Genomic DNA, 22028 nt, shown 5'->3' on the forward strand with positions numbered 1-22028 from the left:
GCTCATATCATGCTTTTTGGCTTTTGCCCCAGGTTAACATTGCTAAGCCTTGTCAATTTAAAAATGAATTGGACCATAATTTACATAATGAACATTATAATGCTGTATTCAAACTTATTGTCACTTAAAAGAGAAGCATTTTGGATCTCTACTCTGGACGCATGGGCTCAAAGGGGCTCAATGAGGACTTGCGGCCATTACTGTAGGGACTTTTTCTGTGGTGCGCCTCCTTTATTCACTAGCTGTGTGTGTATATTAATGATATGCCATATGTCTCTAGTACACAGATTTTTTCAAAACGTGACAATATTAACTTGCTTTTTTATATTATTACCAGTTTACATTAGCAGCACCTCTTAACAGGTTATGTTATATTTATTACCACTATTCATTATCCCTTTTTGCTATCCTTTTACTTTTTATTATCCCATAGTACTTTCTATAGAATTTATTCTTCATTTTCACAGTAGTATGTTGGTTATGAATACCGTTACTGTTTTTAGTACCTACTTTGCCCTGTTGCTGAAATGTGCTATACAAATAAAGCTGCCTTGCCTTGCCTTACTTTCGGGCATCTTTTTGCAGTGTTTACTGAAGATGGATCCATCTAAATTGATTGGATCTAGGACAATCTAATATTGTAATATTGTGCTCTCAGGTGACCTGGCCTAATAGGTTTTTAATGGTGTTTGTGTATTCATGTTTTTGTCTGAAGAAGAGTAGGAATCTCAAAACAAATCACCTTTGTGGTAATTAAATAAATATTTAATGGGAGCATTATCTAGTGTGCAGTCATATCTCAGCCTGGGACATGGACTTGGCCTGGTTCTTAATGGCGAACACCAGCATAGCTGTTATGAACAGTAATTTCTGATTACAATCTCTGATGTGCACAGCTCCATCTGTTAGTGTTTCCACTCATATTTATTACCAGAAATCCGCTCCTACTGTAAACCATAGCATGTAGCTTCGTGACTGAAAAAAACCCATTACTTTTAAAAAAAATGAAGTAAAAGTGGCAATATGGTTCAGAGAATACCAACGCCCTCAAACATCACAAAGATTTACAAAGATTCTACATCTGTTTGAAAGATGTTGTGATATAAATTAGGTATGAGTACGGGTACTCTCAATTATACTGTGTGATCACACACGAAGCCCTTTTTTAAGGGCTTCGTGTGTGCACACACACGCACAGGAAGTACAGCTGCTAAAAATATCATTATCTCTCCTCTCAAATTGTGTGTCTCTCAGGTTCTCTTTGTCTTGTCTTCTTCTTGTTTCGTGTTGGTTGAGCTGCATTCCTCTCCAGTTACGAATCTGATGAAGCACATATTGCATTTGTGAATCCTCCAAATTAGATTTCAGCCCTTTTAACCAGCCATCAACGCAAGAGTGTGAAATCTCTGTCTAAAATGTTCTCTGAATGATGGCATTGCAGTTGCAGTTAGGTTTGAAGCAAGTGTAGTTTCTCACGACAACAACAAATATTTGTTCTTTTATTGTTCTTTTAAATGTACAAATGTATGAATTTTCTAAATTTGAACATTAGTCTTGTTTGTAATGATTCTAATCCTTTTGTTGGGTGTTGCTGCTGTTTTTCATCAAATTAACCTTTCACACGGTGAACCCCATTAGCAGTTGTTATTGCTGCTGTTTATTTTTACTTCTCTTAGAAACCTATTATTATTCCTAAAATCAGGCCATTATTGTTTGCATCGCTGAATGATTCACACAACAAAAGCTTTTTTTCTTCTAGCAATTAAATATTTCAAATTGAACTAGTTTGTCGAAAGTAGACTCTGTTCAGCAGCAGTGTGGCCAGTGTTGGGAAAGATACTTTCAAAACGTATTCCGTTACAGAATAAAGAATACATGCCCAAAAACGTATTTCGTTTTGTTTTTTACTCAATCTGAGTAACGAATTCTGAATGCTTGGATTACTTTCACATTGAGTTGCACTTTATAAGTGTAGCAATGCAGCCATCAAAGTCTGCTTACTAAACATGCCTATTCTGGTGTGTTCTTCTGTTCCAACTGGCTGAATGTGTCCTTGAAGTTGACCTAATTTCAACTTTCTGATTGATGCTCGACACGCTCAAAACGTCAAAAATGCGTCGCTCCTTGCATCTCAGAGAAGCAAGAATCAAGTTGGCGGTGTGTACGTACAGTTATGACGTAGATTATCCTTGTTTTACACAAGGCTTTTATGTAATTGACTTTCACTTCTCTTTGTGCTATTCTTACAGTTTTTCATGTTATGTAACCTGCATGTCTGGCATTCATGTCTAGGTAACGAAACGCTAGTTAACACGTGGCAGCAGGTAAAGTTAGCCTGTTGATATTAGCTAGCTTAAATTGTGGCGTTATGGCTGCCCGAATAGCTTAGATGGTAGAGCGGGCGCCCATATATGGAGGTTTACTCCTCGACGCAGCGGGTCCGGGTTCAACTTACAACCTGCGTTTCTTCATGCATGTCATTCCCCCTCTCTCGCCCCTGTCACTTCTTTAGCTGTCCTGTTAAAAAAAGGCACAAAAAAAGAAAGAATCAAAAAAATATAATACAGTGTGGCTGTATTTCACTCGAAAGGATTCCAACAACAGGGCGTGCAACAGTCTGCATCTAAAGACACGGAGTAGCCTGGCTGCACTTTTAAAGACACCATGGTCACTGCCGGACTCGGAGATGTCAAGAAACAATGTTGACAGGACTTCATGGTGCATTCAATTGCTCCTTGTAGATTCATGGAGCATTCATGCATTTGTGCAACATAAGTCTGGTTTATGTTGACAAAATTGAAATTAGATAAAAACATTTTTTTCCCATTTTAAATAAAAGAATACATCTATGTCATTTCTTGTTGTCTTCTCATTCTTCTTCTACCTCTTCTTGTAAAAGTACTAAAATCTTCAGGCGGTATTGGTGAATTGTGCTTGAAATCCTACAACATCGACTTTGTTCCTAATTTTTTTAAATTTATACTGTATGATTGGACAAAGCAGTGTTAAAGTTGTAGTTTGCAGACAGCTAAAATTCTATGAAAATGACCGTCCTGTTGTCTATGAAAGGCCATGAGGAGGAGACCCTGGAGGGTGTGTGAGAGGAAACGTAAACACTTCAAGTGACCGGTATTCATGCTAGACTGAAGGCTAACCCCAACAGACCAACTCTCCTGACTTTTTTGACAGCAAATGTCCGTTTCCTGTTTACGTACAGATTGCTCTTTGTATTCTTCTTGCCTCCACATCGATCTCGACTGTGCCCTTGTTTCTTCTCCTACCCCCTTCACCATCCTCTTCCTCCACTTCTCTCTTCTATTTCATTGTGAAACGCCCATCCCCCCCAAATTTACCCAATTTTTTTCCGCTCATTTCATCCTGCATTATATTATTCCTTCTCTATATTATTTCCTCTCTTTTCTACTCCACCGTCTACTGTGATCACATCATTCTGCAACTTGTTTTGCTCCCCACTCCCTACACAATCTCTCTCACACCCTGTCCTCTTCCTCTGCTTCTTCTCTTTACATCCTCCTCTCCCTCCCTTCTCCCCTCCCTCCTCCACACTGCTGCATTATTCAGACTGAGTGCTATTTGGAATGGCTTGTGTTGTCCCTGAGTACCTCTTCTCTCATCGTGCTTCATGGAGCATCACTCTGTAGTTTAACCCCTCCCTGCACACACACACACACACACACACACACAAACACACACACACACACACACACACACGTACAGATACCTAACAATCAAGCATTTTCTTGTACACATGGAGGTGAATGTAAAGACGTTCTCACAGTTGCCATGTCACGCGTGCTCCTTCCTTCTCTTTTTTTCTCTTTGCTCCCCAAATACCAGCCAGGGGTCCTCAGAGATCACTTAAGCAGCAGATGCAGGCAGATGCAGGGCCAGACTACAACATAACAAGGCGTCTTTTATTCATAACTACTAGCAGGACCGTGATGAGGCACTTCAACTGCATGCGCCACAGCCTAACAACACAGAGCAGGGACAAGGTTCTGAACCAACAACAAATAAGCGATAAAGAGGAAACATCCCTGTATGTATTTTAGAGTTTAAGAAAGCAGGGAAGACAGAATGGAAATACAAAGGGATAAAAAAGAGTCACTTTACTGGCCAATCCCACATCTTTAGATATGTGTAAAAGGAAAGGAGGAGGAAGTACAGATATGAGAAGGAGGCGAGAAGAAATGTGAGAAGATAAAAAAAGTTGCTGAAATGTACAATTGTGCATATCCAACACTTAAACAAGTACACAGTGATGAAGTGGAGGACCTATATGATGACCATAAGTGTGAAATCACCACCGTTCTTGGAGAGACAGAAACCCTTCGTCTCAGTGTTTTGTCAGTTGTCTACATCAAGTTTTCTCTTTTTTCAGCAAAGTGGCCTTTGTGGCACCTAAACTACCTCTCTGTTCTAACATTTCAAAAATATTTTTTGGGTTTTCTTCTTTAGTCTAAAGCTAGGTTTAGTGGTAGTGTTGGCACTGATGATGTGACTGGAGCATCAGGGTTGAATTTCTTCTGCATTTTTCATGTAAAAATGTCTTTTTATAGCCGTGTTGTGAGGACATTTGCGGACTGCCAGTGAAATGGAGTCTTTGACGTCAAACAAGACTGGAACAATTAATCAGTGATGACTTATATTTCCTTACAAAAGATTGAGATCTTAAAGGTCACAACTCCTAAATTTATGAGACTGTCCTCCAAAAAAAACAACCTCATAGGCTGTTGTAAAAGCAGCTGGTTGCTACCCAAACAAAAACTACAGCATGTGGTTGTCTTGATTGGTTCGACTTGTTGGAATTTATAAACTGTGCTATATCCTTTAAAATACTGCAAATGTCATTATGCAGAGAGCACAAATAAGCCATTTCGTCATCACTTTGATCTTAAAATAAAGATGATAAAACACAGTAACACATGTATTGCTGGCAGCCACACAGTCATTGTCAACCACAGATCAAATGTCAAATTTAATTTGGTCCTCAACTTTCATGTACACATTGTTAGACAGAACTTATCTGTCAAAATAACAAAAGATACAAATAAAAAAGGTTATCACATGCCCTATTTTTCTAAACTCTCTCTCTCCCCACCAAGTATAAAAGAGGTTGCTATTATTAATGTATCACTGTTACTATTACTGAGACCCTGAACAAGAAAGGTTTTAATACATTACAAACAATGTATCATTGTGATTTTTTTTGAATGCATGTAGTTTTAATATCAGAAGTTATATGTAAAAGAAAAATAATATTTAATATTATTCAAAACACGTGTCTGCATTTTAAATTCTCAATATGCATGTATGTAGGGCTGCATCTTATACTGGCCCTCCCCATTGACAAAGAAGAAACTTTTAACCCCTACATCTCATCCTCAGCTTCTATCTTAACTTTGCCCCAAATTTGGAGAGATTGAACTTGTCTTTAAAACTTTAAATAATGTAAAAAATTAATTATAACATAAAAATGCATAGACAATATTAATTTAATTGAAAAGGCTCTGACTATGTGCATTTCAGATGCAAATCTTGGCTGTCTATAAACTAAAATCTCAGTGGACGATGGATTTATTTTTAGATGTTTTTTGGGGCTCTTTGCCCACAGAATTCAGACCATCACACTTGTTGTTACACATATGTCTTCTACTAATCATGTGCACAGTACTGGCTAAATATACTTCCACTTACACTATTCCATATAACATGCCCACTCTAACTCTGATTTGATTAGAGTACACAATTACTTTTAAATGTTTCAATGACACAAGACAACATACTGTTAAAAGTGACATTTTATTTGATATATTGTGTCGCATATTTCTTTTTGTGTAAAGGTTTCAGAGGATAGTATATCATTTTATTATTATTATTTTATGCAGTGTATTTCCTATGCAGTTCCAGAGACTTTGTGATGTATCATAGATTACTAAAATGCATGATTTCACACATCATACTGTGTTCTGATATGTGCAGAAGAAGAGGAAAAGTTAAAAGTTAAAACATACTGTATAAAAACTTAAAATCCCTTTGAATGTCATAGTTTGAACTTGGGCTAAAGAGTTGAACAAGATAAACAAAATGTCTCTTTTCTCCTTAAATCAAGATGGCCATCACAATAACACAGGAGTAGACTCACACACACACACACACACACACACACACATACACACACAAACACACACACACACACACACACACACACACACACACACACACACACACGCCTCACCCATTGACTGTTTGCTGCTTGTGGCTCTCCTGAGTTTTACAGGCCTTTACTTTCTTTCATCTGCTCCATTTCTGTATTTTGTCTTCAAACTACAAAAGAAGAGAATATTTGTGACAGTCATCTCCTTTTACAAGGCCTGACATCATATTCTATCATCAACTATATATCAAAATATGGTGTTTTGTGTTGCAACACCTTGAGCCTGTCATCACTGGGACCAGTCTTTGCGTTAAAGGTTCAGCAGGTAACTCATTTCAAGCCTCAATTGTTTTCGGAAACATATTTTAGTGTACTGTTTAGGTGTTAAATGACAAAGTTTGTGTCACAATGATTTAAGCAAAATTCTAACGTTAATGTTACTTTGTGTCGGGTCCGCTCCGTGGACTGGTACGCTGTGTTAGACTTAGCCTCGCTTTGCTGGAATTTCCTCAACAGCGCTGCGGAGGAGGGTCTGGCTAGTCCATACAGCATCCCGGGACAGGAAAAAAAACGCACTCTGGTTTATTGGCATTTCTTTAAACCAATTACAATCTGGGGCAGAGCCACGTCGCCACTGCAAAATAGCCTTTGGAAGTAACTTGTTTGGGTGTTTTGGTTTTAGACGTGTGTGCAGAAAACTCAGATGGGACAGAGAGTCAAGCTAGCTGTCTGGATTTACCCTGCAGAGTTAACCATAGTCCTCAGAAATCCACTAGAGTTCTGGGCGGCCTCTAGTACACCCAGAAAGAGGGTTCGCCCCATGTTGGCTGAGTCCTGCAGTGGTGGGGGATCAATTTCCCCTTTAATGTCTAAAAGAATAATCTTAAAAAAACGTAAATCCACTAGAGTTTAAAATTTCAGCACAAAGAAAACAGAAGGTAACAACCATCCAGCCAAAAAGAGTGGAATCTGGTGGAACTTCCGGCAACAGTGGAACATTGTGGGTAGAAACTATGTTAGACTGGAGGCTTTCTGCTGAAGCATTAAAACATTCTACTGTGGCAAGCTAGTTGAGTTTTACAATAGAAACACACTGTTCTGTACTGCACACTTAACTATGGAATCTGCATGCCCCCTTTTTTTGTCTAACCGTCACGCATCCAGGAAGGGAATGCAGCTTTTTAAACAATTCAATTTTACGTTGGAGTAGATTTGTTTATTTTATTAAGACAATGCACATTAATCAAAATTTTGGTTACTGCGCCAGTGTTGACTAATTTCCAACTTTAGTGGTAGTTACCTAGCATGCACGTCTTTTTGGTGGGAAGAAACCGGAACTCCCGGAGAACATGCAGAACCTTCAAACCCAGAACCTTGTTGCATTGACGGAGACGTGCTAACCACTGAGCCCCTGAGCTGCCTACGTATAGTACCAAGTCATAACAAGAGTTATCTCCAGTCACTTTACAGACAGAGTAGGTCTAGACCACACTCTAATTTACAAAGACCCAACAAATCCAGTAATTCCCCCAAGAACAAGCATTTAGTGGGACAGTGGCGAGCATTAGTTAGTAAGCATTTCTGGGACATGGATGCACACAGATGGAAAGGGAGAGGAGAGAAGAGCTCAGTGTGTCAAAGGAAGGAAGTCCCCCGGCAGTCTAAAACTATAACATCACAATTAAGAGCTGGTGCAAGGAAGACCTGAGCCAGTTCTACAAGGGTTGGTAGATGAGTCTGACTAAATGTCCAAAACAAATAAACAAGACAAGGTGCTGGAGAGCCCGAGAGCCTGGACGTTCATCTGACGTGTTTGCGTATGATGAATTTCATAATTTGCATGTAGGGTAGACAGAAATTGTTTTTTGGCAGATTATCACTTTTTGGCACAACACTGGTGGCCGAACTGCAATCAACAAGCCTTCTGGGGATCTAGCAACTCCCACCCAACAAACACAGCAACACACGGATAGATCAATAGATAGATCATAGATAGAGTTAGCTCACAGGTCCTACAGATGACAGATCTTTTTGGCCTCTTTTTCATTTATTACTGTCAGGGTGAAAAGACCATTTGAAACATTACACATTAAAAAGAATATTGGAAATAGTTGCGAGTCCTGCCTTTAAGGAAGTGTAGTTTTACTGTTGTTTGCTCACTTCTCTCGCGGTTACTAACACAATTTCTTGCTGTCCCTGTGGTTTCTTCTTTCTCAGGAGATGAGATTTTCCATAAGCTATCCGTTAGCTATTCCCTGCTGGGCAAAGCTCAGTCAGGGTCAAATTTATAGTAAAGAAAGCTTGGGATATTGCAATCAAAATCTATTTGTGTAATGTGAAACTACTGCTTTTTTTTGCAGAAGCAGAAACACATAATTCACTGTTTCTTTCACAAACCTTTGTGACACGGGGTGTTGGTTTGGACAAAACACCCAAACACAACAGGGATTACTACATCGAATTAACAGAAAGCCATATGCTTCATTAAAGGCTGCAGAAGAAAGAAATGTTACATAATCAATCTTATTGTATTTTTACGTAACCCTGAGCAAAACTAGAACACAGTAGTGGTGGTTGTTTGTGTGGTAGGCAAAGACAAGTACATACCAACTTCCTCTACAATAGATTCTGTGTTATTTAAAGAAATGTTTGTAACAGCCCCAAACTTTCCCAACTGTCCAGGCTCCACTCAGGAAACAGGAGTAGGCGTGTTGTTTTTTAAGGCCCACACAGTGCTGTGCCACCAGATCCGTCATGGCTTTGGTGTTTTCTTTGATTGTTTACATCTGTATTAAGTGCTTCACTCTAAAATGGAAACGTTTGTGGTGAGAAGAGTGAGATTCTGTTCTTGCTCAGCCCCTTGTAATTTCATAACCATATTGCTGCCCAAGTTGGAGGTGATGGCTGTGAAATGGGGCAGCCTGGTCACCCTGCCACTACCAAATTCTTGAACCCAGTGGTGCAGGCAGCCGCAATCCTGAACGCACTGTGTGTACATTTGTTTCTATGCAACATGGATGCATCTAATGATAACCATGTGTAACATGCGCATAGGACCAGCGGCCCATAGCAGCTCTGTTGTACTCTCTGCTCTATCCACAGTAATGCATTTCTCATTAATTATACAATATTTCCAGGGTGGGAAATTAGCACCCGCCACCAGCCAATGGCGGGTGCTCTTTCAAAGTGTCAGGTGACTTTGCCTTGTATACCAGCCACAGTGACGGGTGGAGTGGTTTTCAACGCTAGTCCGTGACATCGTTATAAAAAAAGTGGCAACATATCCCTGGTGTTAGGAGACCCGCTATGGAGTCAGCAGTAGCAACTGTTGAGGACGAAGTAAAGAAAAAGAAAATGTACATTTGCACATTGTGGCAAAGGGAAAACGAGGGAATGGTTAGCCTACTAGGATTGGGCGATGTCCCCTAAATTGGCAGTTGATCAGACATACATTTAAGTGCCCTCTGTAAATAGTTAGTATTACATGCTGACATGGAGAGAGAGAGAGAGAGAGAGACTCTCACTACAGACAGGTTGGACGTAAGGGGGGAAGTAGCTTCCACTTAAGGGGCAGCACAGCGCAAAGCCCAACGCAAGTGTCACGCAGTTGTCAATTTCCCGTTCACTACGATTAGTGTCTGATAGGGTGGGGGGATGTGGCATCACAGGGGAGGATGATGTGATATATCGTCCATTGGCACAACCCTATAGCCTACCTTACAGACGACCAGTCCATGCATTGTACTTACTGTTGAACCTACTCGTCTTCAGAAAAGGAAAATGATTTGTTTGTTAGAGGAAAAACTAACCTTAAATTAGAGGCAATAATAGACCATGAGTCATCTAAGTCTCATGTCAAGTGCACTACATACAAAAATGGGACCCCAGGAGAAGGAGAATCCCTTTTTTACTTGCTTATATTAATAAAATGTGTTTTGAAAATACATATTAATGTACTGAAGCAATTCAAAAATGCTAGTGCACTTTCTTTTATAAATTTGTCACAATTATGAATTTGCAACACATTCTCATGATATCTTACGAAAAGTTAAGCACACTAAAACGTGTAATATCATACGAAAACTAGGAGACCGCCGGCTGGCCATGTGACATCGGCTGCACATCTCTGTTTAAGCCGCTACGGAGCTTTGTGACGGGGCTACAGACCTCCGTCACAGCTTGTCATATCAGTGCCAGTTAGCCGCTACAGAGCGCTGTGACACCGACTACGTTGCTCCGTCAGGTCAATGTTAGTTGGTGGTTAAGTTACCTGGGAATGGGTGACTGTGAGCCGGGTACAGAGCACCGCGAGCTGCTGGTCCTTTTGGCGGAGATTACAGTTAAGTTTAGACAAGAAAAAGTGAGCGTTATGATGAAAGAAGATGAGATGAAAGTTAAGTCACTCATTACTAAAGTGACAGTCATCACATCACATCATCATCATTTCATTTCCAAGCTGTGTCGTAAATTTTTTTAAATGTAATACCACAATTGAATAAATGAAATTAGGTCATCATGGTCTGTTCCCTGTTTCAGGATAACCCATTTTTATTAAAGTAAACTAAATGATAAAAGAAAAAACAAAAAAATAACATGTATTCATTGTGGCACACACATCCACAGTAAAAGAAGCTAACTCCTTTTACAGAAAGAACTACCAATTGTTCATAGGCCAAGAAAAAGCCTTTGTTATCAATGTTTTGAAAATTGGTTTCCATGCTTTTTAGACAAAATGAAAATTCACCTCTTCATGATACCCTGAACATGTTTTGGGGCTCCAGTTGTACTTGGTTATTGAAGCAATTGATGTTATAGACCGTTGAAGATAATCAGTTGATCCCAACCTAAGTCTGAGTCAGAAGCACAGTTCTTACTCTACTCTGCTAAGAAGACTTGCATCACATCCCTGTTGATAGTGTGTGTGTGTGTGTGTGTGTGTGTGTGTGTGTGTGTGTGTGTTTGTGTGTGTGTGTGTGTGTGTGTGTGTGTGTGTGTGCGCGCGCGCGGGATGATTGTGCAACAATAACCACAACCTGTTTGTTTTGTCAACGGACTGACCAGATGCCACAAAGGAAGGAAAGGGACACAGAAGGTGCCCTGCAACAATGTCTCTCTAATATCAATGAATATTGTGCATGCTGCATAATGTGGATAAAAATGTATATAGTGCAGATGTGCTAGGCTTCTTAAATAGCTCCAAATTGAGCTCGCAAATGCTCCACAACAATTTACCTTAACTAACTAGCCAGGTCTTTTTTGCATAGACATTCATGGAGGAAACCAATTCACTTTGGTGGTCCCCTAACTTTTTCCCTACCATCACCATGACGTTGACATTTGTAGTTTAGATCCAAATACTTTGAATTGAATACATTGCTATGAAATTTGCTTGAAATATTCAAGGTCCCTTGTGGTCCTATTCCTTAAGACTTCAGCAATCCTCTACCACTGCCATTAGCACCACCGTAAGGTTGACATTTTTTAGTTTTTATTGACAAATCTCTACATGTTTGATTGTTATGAAAGTTGGTAAGGATGTTCAGGGTGCCCCAATGATCATGATTGTGATTACTTTGATATCCATACTTTTCATCAAGAGTCCTCTTCAGGTAAAATAAGTAGTAGTGATTGTTAGCATGCTAATATATTTTAAAAGTAGTTTATACCTGTCTGAGCATGTAAGCATGCTGATGGGCCAAACCATTCATCTAAATCCGCTTATCCGGTGTCGGGTTGCAGGGGGAGCAGCTCCACTAGGGGACCCCAAACTTCCCTTTCCCGAGAACCATTAACCAACTCCGACTGGGGGATCCCAAGGCGCTCCTGGAACACCTCCCTAGGGAGGCACCCAGGAGGCATCCTTACCAGATGCCCAAACCACCTCAACTGGCTCCTTTCGGTGCAAAGGAACAGCGGCTCTACTTCTTCTGTTCTTCCGGGTGCCTCAGCTTGTCACTCTGTCTCTAAAGAAGATGCCATCCAGCCTCCTGGGGTAAACCCATATTGTCCGCTTGTACCTGCAATCAAGTTCTTTTGGTCATGATCCAACTGAAGAAAATAGGTGACATGCAATAATGCTGAATGTCGCGACGACAATATTACTACAATGGTGATGAACAAACAGATATTAAAGTGCACTTAGTTTTGCATTCTTGCTGCTTTCAGTATTCTGCTGAAATACAACAGATTTCTTGTTCCAGCCTTCATGAACATGGATAAATGAAAACTGACTGTTAGATGACGAGCTTTGACATCCGGCTCAGCTCTCTTTTTGTCACATTGATGCGGTAAATCGAATGCAATACCCCCCCGCTGCTCTGATTCTTGGGTCAATCTCCCACTCTATTGTCCCCTTGGTTGCAAACCAGACCCCGAGGTACTTGTGCTCTTCACCAGTAATACTGTGTTACTCTAATCTGACCACTTTTTTCAGTAACGAGTTACTAAAGTTATTTATTTGAGCTATTTCCAAACCAGTAATTAATTACTTTTCCAAGTCACTGTGTGCCACCACAGTGTTAAAAACTAGACTTGAAAATTCACAAATGGAGCACAGTGTAAATTCTTTCAGGAAGACTTCTAACCACTTTTCTCTCTCTTCTAAACTGAACAGCTGTTAGAAGCGTTCACCTTTATTCATTTTTTTATTTATTTATATTTTATCAGAAGTGGCCATGAATTTCCCGAGCCAATCACAGCATGACATTCCTGTTTTAAACCTTTCTCTCTCTGCTGCTCCGTTGTCATTTCAGGCTGAGAGTAGAAGCCTCCTCCTCCCCTTGCTCCTCCGGTCTTCATCGTGGGTCCCCCCGTCCGGTAGGCCACTGACGTCGGTTCCTCGGTTTGGTCTTTGGGCTCCTCACACCACCATCAGTGTCGAGACTCCATCAGGGAAGTCTCTTTTGGATTTCTACCCTTTAAAAAAACAATGGAGTCCATTATCCAAAGACTGTATATTTTTATTATGTATATGTACAATACATCTTTTCATATCTGCAACGAAGTCTCTCCGGATTGAATAGTGCTTATAAACTGAAAGAGTCTACAAAATGGTGGTTCATGAATAAAATATAATTGAACACTACACTGTATGCTAGTTAGATTGCGTAGCCTACGAAGAGAAAGGACTACTATTGTACTGTCTATTTCAGTATACTCATGCAGTTGAATAAAACTACCATCATCACTGAGGATCAGGGGCTATTAGCAGTCAAGGTGAATGAGCCTTGCAGTGTACTTGCCTAACATTGTACACAGTGATATGAATGGCTGTGTGGGAATAAACTGGACGGTCAGCCCTCATGGTGGAGACACTCAAGCAAGAGGTAATTAAGGGTGTCATTTTGGATGACTGTAAATAATACAACATGTAGCATAAAGCTTTTATAGATGCTTATAATAACACCCAACCCTATCTGCCATTGACATGTTGTAATGACTTTCAAAAATAAGCAATGTGCTTTTTCTCCTATGTGCTGGAGTGGAAAGAAATAGCGCGGGATATATATGTATATATATTGGTTTAACAACAAAATTCAAAATACTTGTGTCAACCCCCACCCCCACCCCAACCCCCCCGAAGTTCTATATCTTTGTTTCAAAATAGATTTCCTTTAGAACACGCCAGGAGGATGTGGCTAACGTACTAGTTAGCAAATGCTTGACTTCCTGCACCAGTCACTTATTTATTTTGGCTTGGTGCCATTTCACGTAGCTCGTCCAGGCCTGGCAGCCTACACTAAGCATGTGAAAGTGTATGCAGGAAGCGGCTGGCTTTGGTTTCGTGTGTGGGGGCAAATGATAGCTCTGACACTCAGAACAGTCTATGAGTGGCCAGGAAACCAAAATCTCCATAGAGCTGCCACTAAAGGTGTGAAAAATGTTGGCAAATTACTAAATGGCTACATACTAAACCAGGGCATTTTCTTTACATTCAATCAAGTTTAACCCTTATCAAGGCCAGTTTGACCAAAATAGATATTTCCAGTTATTTTATGGAAATAGATATTTGTAATATTGTTTGCAGTAAAAACATGGCAATGACTTTTGTACATGAGGGAATGTACAGTAGTAAAAAAAAGGAAATGCAATACACATTTGAGCAACTGGAGAATTTCATTCAAATAATCAGTGAATCTTGTTTAACATGACTGATCTATGATCCTAATTGGGAGGACTTCTGTACATTTGCAGAATAAATAGGCAAACTTCTGCACGTTTGCTGATGAAAAAAAGAAGTTTTGTTTTGGCTAAAAATGAAACCCACAACTGACTAAATGTACATTAGAGTCAAATCAATTAATTCCTTTTTAAATTATTAGCAAACGAGGACCTGTCCATGCACAATGTCTAGGCTTTCCCTGGTTTTCTGAAGTTCCAAATGTATAGGCCCTAATTAATTCCAAATCTAAATTGATCTAAATCATGGCAGGCTGTAACAGAGGCAGCAGAACGCTTCACTGTGGGAGACAAACTTGTCTTGTAAAAAATTAGACAGTGCTGATGAACAAGTAATAACCTCCAAGTAGGGGTGCACGATATGAGGGAATTATCCTTTTGCAATTATTTTGACTGATATTGCAATTGCGATATGATTCATGATATTAGAGGGAATGATTATTTTTGTATTATTTTTCTCATTTTCCTTGAAAAATATTAAAATCTAAAACATGGAAACGATTTATAGTGTGATTTATGCAAGGAGCTGTCCATAACAAAGATGTTTCCTTTAGTCTGTAGGATAGGCCTACAGTTTGTAGTCTCTGCAGCACCACAATACTTCATTCAGAATGGCTTGACACATATTTTGCCTCTAGCAAAAAAATGGGACCCCACCTACGATTCTGATCCGATTTGGATATTGCAATACTCCATATGACGATTTCGATAAAATTGCAATTAATTGTGCAGCTCTACCTCCAAATGTCATAGCAACCAACCACTAGCCAGTAGGCCTAAGCTAATGTAGATTAAGAGAAAAGAGGCTACGCATGTTAGGCCTGCCTGATTAATTAAAATAAACAGTCATGACAATGGCTCTGATAATCAGTAAAAAACATATGCAAAGCATTGTTAATATGAACCAAATCAAGTTTCACAACACATTATACAAATAATCAAGGTAGACTACCAGTGGTGAGTTATTAGCCTAATTTAAATATTTCTTGAACACTTGCAGTTTTTATGCAACAGCATAACGAAGCTGGCAACGAAGCCTAATACTGGACTATAACACAGGGTACCAGCAGGCCGCGCTACCGATGTTCTCTCTCTCTCTCTCTCTCTCTCTCTCTCTCTCTCTCTACTTTTTTTCACTACTCTGACGTCAGCAACCTGCAATTGAACGAATGAACTAACGAACGAGCGCGAGCCCCTACCGGAGCTACCGGGAGGCAGTAGAGTTACAGAGCGAGTCCCCGCCGCCCGCCTCGGAGGAGCCAAACGGAGGAAGGTCCACTGTGAGCCGCCGTGAGAACCAAACGATGCGAGCGCTGCTCCCCGCCGCCAAGCAACACATTGCCTAACGTTACTATCGACGAGTGGAGAAGTATTGACCAGTTACCGTGATTTACCGACAGATACGACAGAAGGAAGACGGACTGGCGGACGGACAGTAGGCTCACCACCGAGACCACGCTTGAGAAACACACAACCGCGGTGGCTACATCTTGCTACGTTCGCGTTGTGGATTCAAACCGAGCGGAGTCTTGATTTTAATGCGTTAGCGGTGTCGTAGCCCCGGCTTGAATCGAGAGCGACAGAGAGGGAGCTGCCCAGAGAGCGAGAGAAAGAAGGGAGCATAGAGGAGTCGAAGGCATAACACAGAAAAAGGAGGAAATAACACCAAGACAAGAAAAAGAAGGATTCGCAACCAGCTTTGTTGCCACGCACAAGTTTCATTAAAACCACATTTAATTGCCTGTATCACCGTGGATACCGGTATCGGTAACGCTATCAAGCTGTGCTCTCTAACCATGGGATGTACTCTGAGCGCGGAGGAGAGGGCGGCTCTGGATCGGAGCAAAGCCATCGAGAAAAACCTCAAGGAGGACGGTGTCACCGCGGCCAAAGATGTCAAACTGCTGCTGCTCGGTAAGAGAGTTCAATTGTACCAAGCGTTGGGCCCCGGAGAGGGGAGGGTGGGGGTGAAAGGTGTGGTGTGAGGGGGTGGGCGTTTGGCAGAAGACGACCATATCTGAAGAAAGCGGTGAATATACACAACTAACATAACGTCTGTTACAGCCTAAGCTAACATAAAAAACAATGTGAAGAAAAATCCAATAAATCGGCTTGATTTGCCTGATTTTGCATTCTAAACACACCCTGTCGTCTCATTACATCACTTTGAAGCAATCGGCTATAATAGGTTTGTAGCCATTAAATATAGCCAGGTGGGTAAACTATCATTTGGCAGAATCAGTCATTAGACATAGACTATCACTATCATCAGGGTGATAACTGCAGATGGATGCCAGAAAAAAAATGGCAGTATGCAGCAATGGAGGGGCAAGCACAAGGCAGTGTTGGTTCATTGGTTTTGGGAGTGGGAGATTTATTTATTGAATCTTTGTGACGGAAAGAAGCCTGTAACTATTTATATTTGACTGACTAAATTCGGAAGATGGAAGGAAATACAAAATATGGATGTTGAAGAATGAAAGGATGCAGCCACTTTCTCAATCTTTGTTTCACCACCCTGCTGCTGTTGCTGGCTTTCATTAACTAAGGTTTTTAAGAGGCTGCTTCTTTTCTTTCTCAACCTCTTTCTACCTCTCTTTCTCTCTCCCACCCCCTTCTCTCTCTGTCTCCATCTTACACACACACACACACACACATACACACACGCAAATGCTCTGGTTACATTGTCTTATTTTCTTTTATCCCTCAGGGGCTGGAGAATCAGGGAAAAGCACCATCGTCAAACAGATGAAGTAAGTCTCTAATAAGCACGGTCTAATAACCCTATAGAGTTGATGTGCGTTCCCCTTCCACTCTCTCTCGCACACACACACCCACACACGCGCCACACATATCTCAAAATGAGCACCTTGATTTGGTGTCAAGGTTTTTTCTTGGAAAAGCGCGACGATGGTGGTCCTGACCTTAACCCCAACTGACCTGTGGAACATCTGCTCACGCTCCTCCCTTTTAACCCTTGTCAAACACTTGATGTTGCTCTATGTGGGTGGAAAGATGTACCAAATTGGGTATAGGGAAAACATAATGTAGATGCAGTGATTTACTCTACTGCTACGAATGCAGTTGGTTGCTTATTCTTTCATATTTTGTTCTAAAATATGTCATGCAAATAGACTCTCTGTGTTGGCACTCTTCTCTCAGTGTCTACTAGGGCTGCAAGATATGAGCAAAATTTGTGATGACGCTGTTGAATATCGTGAAAAAGATTTTTCTTGCAATAAATAAACTGATTAAAGTGTACTCAGTTCTGCCTGTCTGCTGCTCAGTATTCGGCTAAAATACAACAAATACAAAAAAATCTTAACAAACGTTAGAGTGAATTCGAAAGGCACCACTAAAAAAAGAATGACAGTTACATGTCAAAGTGCAGTTTTCTCCTGATGCTTTCTTTCAACTACCACAAAAAATCTCTTGAGTGTCTTTGGCGATACGATGCAGCCTTTCGCAATGTGTTTATTGCGCCAGTTTTATATCGCAATGACGACAAAAATAGGATATATATTGTTTAGTCCAATTATAATAGCAGTAGCATGTATTAGAATGGTTGCTTCTGCATAAGCTTGTAGTAGTTAAATGGTTAAGATTTGGGGCGTGGCTTTGTCACTGGACCTAGTTAGAAATAAATTGTAATAACGTCATCATCAATTTAAACTTACTCTTTAGTTTCACCAACACACTACTTGTTTTAGAACTTTTTGAACAGGGTTTTGGACAGACAGGGCAATCTTTGCTTGGTATCATGTTGTTGTAGGATATGAATGCCTAAGCGTAGGATTAGACAGTCTCCGATCCACTTTGATTTCGTCTTTAACATCTGACTCTGTGATCTCAGGTGCAGAAGTACAGTACTGGATCGGAGCCGAGTTTGCCAATTTTTAAAAACTGATCGGCATTCACCCCATTAATCTTTCTCCGATCATGTAAAACAGCTTGTAGTGATCGCTGCCTTTAATCACACACGCCCTGCGCCATAAATACACTGCCAGACTGCCTGCATAAAACATCACTTGGATGTCAACGCAAACTTTGAAAGGCCACGCCCCCCACACCGTAAGTCTTATTGAATTGAAATTTCTCACACAGGTGTAGCTTAAGGTTTTCTACAAAAAAGCCTCAAGGATCATTAAGGTCCGCCTAGAAAATGGTTCCGCCATTTTAAATGTTTTGAAAAACACATTTTTGAGATCTCCTTCAACACCGTAGCTCCGATTGCCACCATATCTTCAGTGAATCATCAATGGATCAGGCTTATTACAAGTTTTATAAAGCATGTCAATATCTCAATTACTTTTCAAGTTACTGACCAACGAACTTTGAAAGGGGCGTGGCTCTGGACATAAATTAACACAAATCAGCAACTGTAAGGCCAATCATCCCAAAACTCACTGGTTTAGCTGAATGCCCCAGATATACCCAGTCAGTTTATACACATATGCCACTAGGGGGCGCTACAAGCGCAAGATAGGTAAATGGCATTCCACACATTTCACTATAAATCAAATAGTCATTGTCCAATCATCACAAATCACTCAGGATATGTCCTCATTAGTACCTGAACCACGCCCTGAAAGTTTCATTCAAATGGAACACCAGGGGGCGCTATAAATGCAAACAAACTGCAGGTGAATAGCTCAAATCAAGCTACAAATGACAAAATTGTTGTCCAATCAACACAAAACCTTCCGGAAATGTCTACATAATGACATCACACATACACTGCAAGTCTCATTCAAGTTGACTATTAGGGGGCGCTTTAAATGCACAATAGCTGGACGTGGAATGACACAAAAAAGTTTGAGCTTGGAATCGCAGCTTGTGGTTTTCTTAGCAATTGTTTTTGTGTTGATCATCTGCTTTTCTCAAATTACCGTGCGCGTACACTGAATTGAAAATAAATGTTTTTGACAAATCAGTTGTAGACATTTTAATCAAAGTGCACTGTTTGTCCAACTGTTACAAAGCTTGCAGGATATGTTTTATAGCGACGTTGGAAAACTTGTGCAATTACTTTGAAGTTGCTGTTGAGAAAAAAGGTTTGAACCTGCAAATCACCGCTTCCGGCTATATTTTTATATTAATGATTATAGTGTTCTTTGCAATTCTCCTATAGGGACGGATCTGTGGCGCTTAGTGAATAATCTCTTGTAAGTGTATTATACTTTAATACTGTTTTTGTGTTTACTATCCTGCAGTAATCCTATAATTTATCTACAATATTTTCTGTTCGGTTCACTGGACACAGCATTGCACCCCTCACCCCCTGTCATTTTACTTGTAATCCAATTGTGACATGTGTTTTTTCTTCAGTTGCCTCTGCTCATGTTCCAGACAGCCGAGTGGGTTATAGCCGATAATAGGCTTTGGTTGTGAATGCAGAGTGACATATCGCATGAGGACATAATTTACTGAATCCAGACGAGCTGTTTCCCAGCTGTGGATGGTCAGTCCAGCAGCACAGCACACCAATGCTCCCAGTGGCTTTATTGAATATGTACTACATATGAACTATATAGTGCGTATATATAAAGTCCCCTAACCCACTCAGCCAGCACTGGCAGCTGCTGGCTGCCCCCCCCCCCCCCTCTGACATCTCTCCATTAGTGCATGTAAAGGGCCGGTAGGTCTGTATTTCAGGCCTGTGTGTAGTGTGTAATAACAACAGAGTGTAAATTGTGATTACTTGTTTAATTAATTGTGATCAAAAAAGATTATAAATTAAATTAATTATGTAGTATAGTAGTAGTTCAGAACACGTCTACGTAATTTGGAGTGATGCAAATAAATATCTATAGGTGACTTCAAGGGATAGTATGGATTTCTTAAAGTAGGATGTACGAGGTACTTGTTCATAGTCAGTGTATTATTACCTAGAGTGGATGGCAGTTGGCACAGCAACAGTTTGGAGTAGCAGGAACAGAAGCTAAGCAATGGACTGCTGTGGGATTTCTTGAAATAGGAGGAGAATCGCTGCTTTACACTCATTGTTACAAACCAAAGACACACAGTATGGATGTAACAGATTACTTTGATTATACAAATTGTACTGTACAGTATTTCTTGACAGAATGAGTTTCCCTTTAGCTGGTTCACACCCCCGCTCACTCCTTTCAGTCATTCCAGCCATGCCCCCTCCATGTTTCTGTTTACAGCCTACAAGCTACTCTTGCTTAAGCGTATGCTTGAGTTGATGGAACAGGCAACATTGTCTCTTAGGCTTAAAAAAGAATTATTAAATACGCTCTGCAGGATTCACAGGGGCCACCTTGCCTCTGGATTAAAAAGCAATGTGATACAATTTTCCCCAACAAGGTGATGATGATCTTTTACTGTTGGTATAATGTTCTTTTTATGAAATGCAGTGTTCCTTCTACGCCAGATTTACTTGGACACACACCTTCCAAAGAGTTCCACTTTTGTCTCATCGGTCCACAGAATGTTGTCCCAAAAGTCTTGGGGATCATCAAGATGTGTTGTGGAGAAATAGAGACGAGCTTTGATGTTCTTTTTGCTCAGCAGTGGTTTTCTCCTTGGAACTCTACCATGTAGGCCATTTTTGCCCAGTCTTTTCCTGATGGTGGAGGCATGAACGCTGACCTTAACTGAGGCAAGTGAGGCCTGCAGTTCTTTGGACGTTGTTGTGGGGTCTTTTGTGACCTCTTGGATGAGTCGTCGCTGCGCTCTTGGGGTAATTTTGGGCGGTCGGCCACTCCTGGGAAGGTTCACCACTGTTCCATGTCTTCGCCATTTGTGGATAATGGCTCTCACTGTGGTTCGCTGGATTCCCAAAGCTTTGGAAATGGCTTTATAACCCTTTCCAGACTTATAGATGTCCATTACTTTCTTTCTCAATTGTTCCTGAATTTCTTTGGGTCTCGGCATGATGTGTTGCTTTTAAGGATCTTCTGGTGGACCTTACTGTGTCAAGCAGCTCCTATTTAAGTGATGCTTTGATTGTGAACAGGTGTGGCAATAATCAGGCCTGGGTGTGGCTAGAGAAATTGAATTCAGGTGTGGACAACCACAGTTATAGTATGTTTTAACAAGGGGGGCAATCACTTTTTCACACAGGGCCATGATGGTTTGGATTTCTTTTCACCTTTAATAATAAACACCTTCATGTACAAATTGCATTTTGTGTTTACTTGTTCCGAAACACTTAAGTGTGACAAACATGCAAAGGAACAGGAAATGAGGAAGGGGGTAAACATTTTTTCACACCACTGTATAATGTCTCTGAAAGCTTTGCTCTGGCCATGTCTGAATCAGATATTTTCAACAGTGCCAACTACTGTAAATGCAGGAGGGCCACCCGTCTGTCTTCCACATGTCTACCATACTAGACATAACTGCTTGATTTGTGCAACTTCAAACCAAAATGTGTACTTTTCGCAATATCTTCTAGTTTTTGTGTTTTTATACAAAGGAATTTGGATATTATAGAGAGGAAAGCTGCTTTTTAAGTGGTGGACAGCGCCCTACTAGGGGAGCCTTCACGTTCCCGTTCAGATACGCTCTGCTATTTCCGGAACCGCATCAGAGGATTAGGATGCTCTAACTGCATTTTCTTTCACAGTGCTTTGAACATCTGGAGCGGTCTCAAGTGACCAATTGTGTGGGTGGGGTGTGTGTGTGTGTGTGTGTGTGTGTGTGT

The 22028-nt window shown here is 40.6% G+C and overlaps 1 protein-coding gene across 3 annotated transcripts in view; it reads left to right on the forward strand.

Moving 5' to 3' along the window:
- Positions 1 to 15504: 15504 nt before the first annotated feature.
- LOC117949807 (guanine nucleotide-binding protein G(o) subunit alpha) overlaps positions 15505 to 22028 on the forward strand; it is a 123002-nt gene continuing 116478 nt past the window's right edge. The window contains exons 1-2 of one of the 3 annotated variants that reach the window (XM_034880358.1): positions 15505 to 16270; positions 17067 to 17109. In XM_034880358.1, coding sequence (XP_034736249.1) covers positions 16153 to 16270; positions 17067 to 17109 — 161 coding nt within the window. In that variant the 5' untranslated portion in view covers positions 15505 to 16152. The remainder of the gene's footprint in view (positions 16271 to 17066; positions 17110 to 22028) is intronic. The other 2 variants (XM_034880357.1, XM_034880356.1) reach the window with 2 other exon arrangements.

This window comes from Etheostoma cragini, chromosome 8 (assembly GCF_013103735.1).
Source record: "Etheostoma cragini isolate CJK2018 chromosome 8, CSU_Ecrag_1.0, whole genome shotgun sequence".
Classification (NCBI taxonomy): Eukaryota; Metazoa; Chordata; class Actinopteri; order Perciformes; family Percidae; genus Etheostoma; species Etheostoma cragini.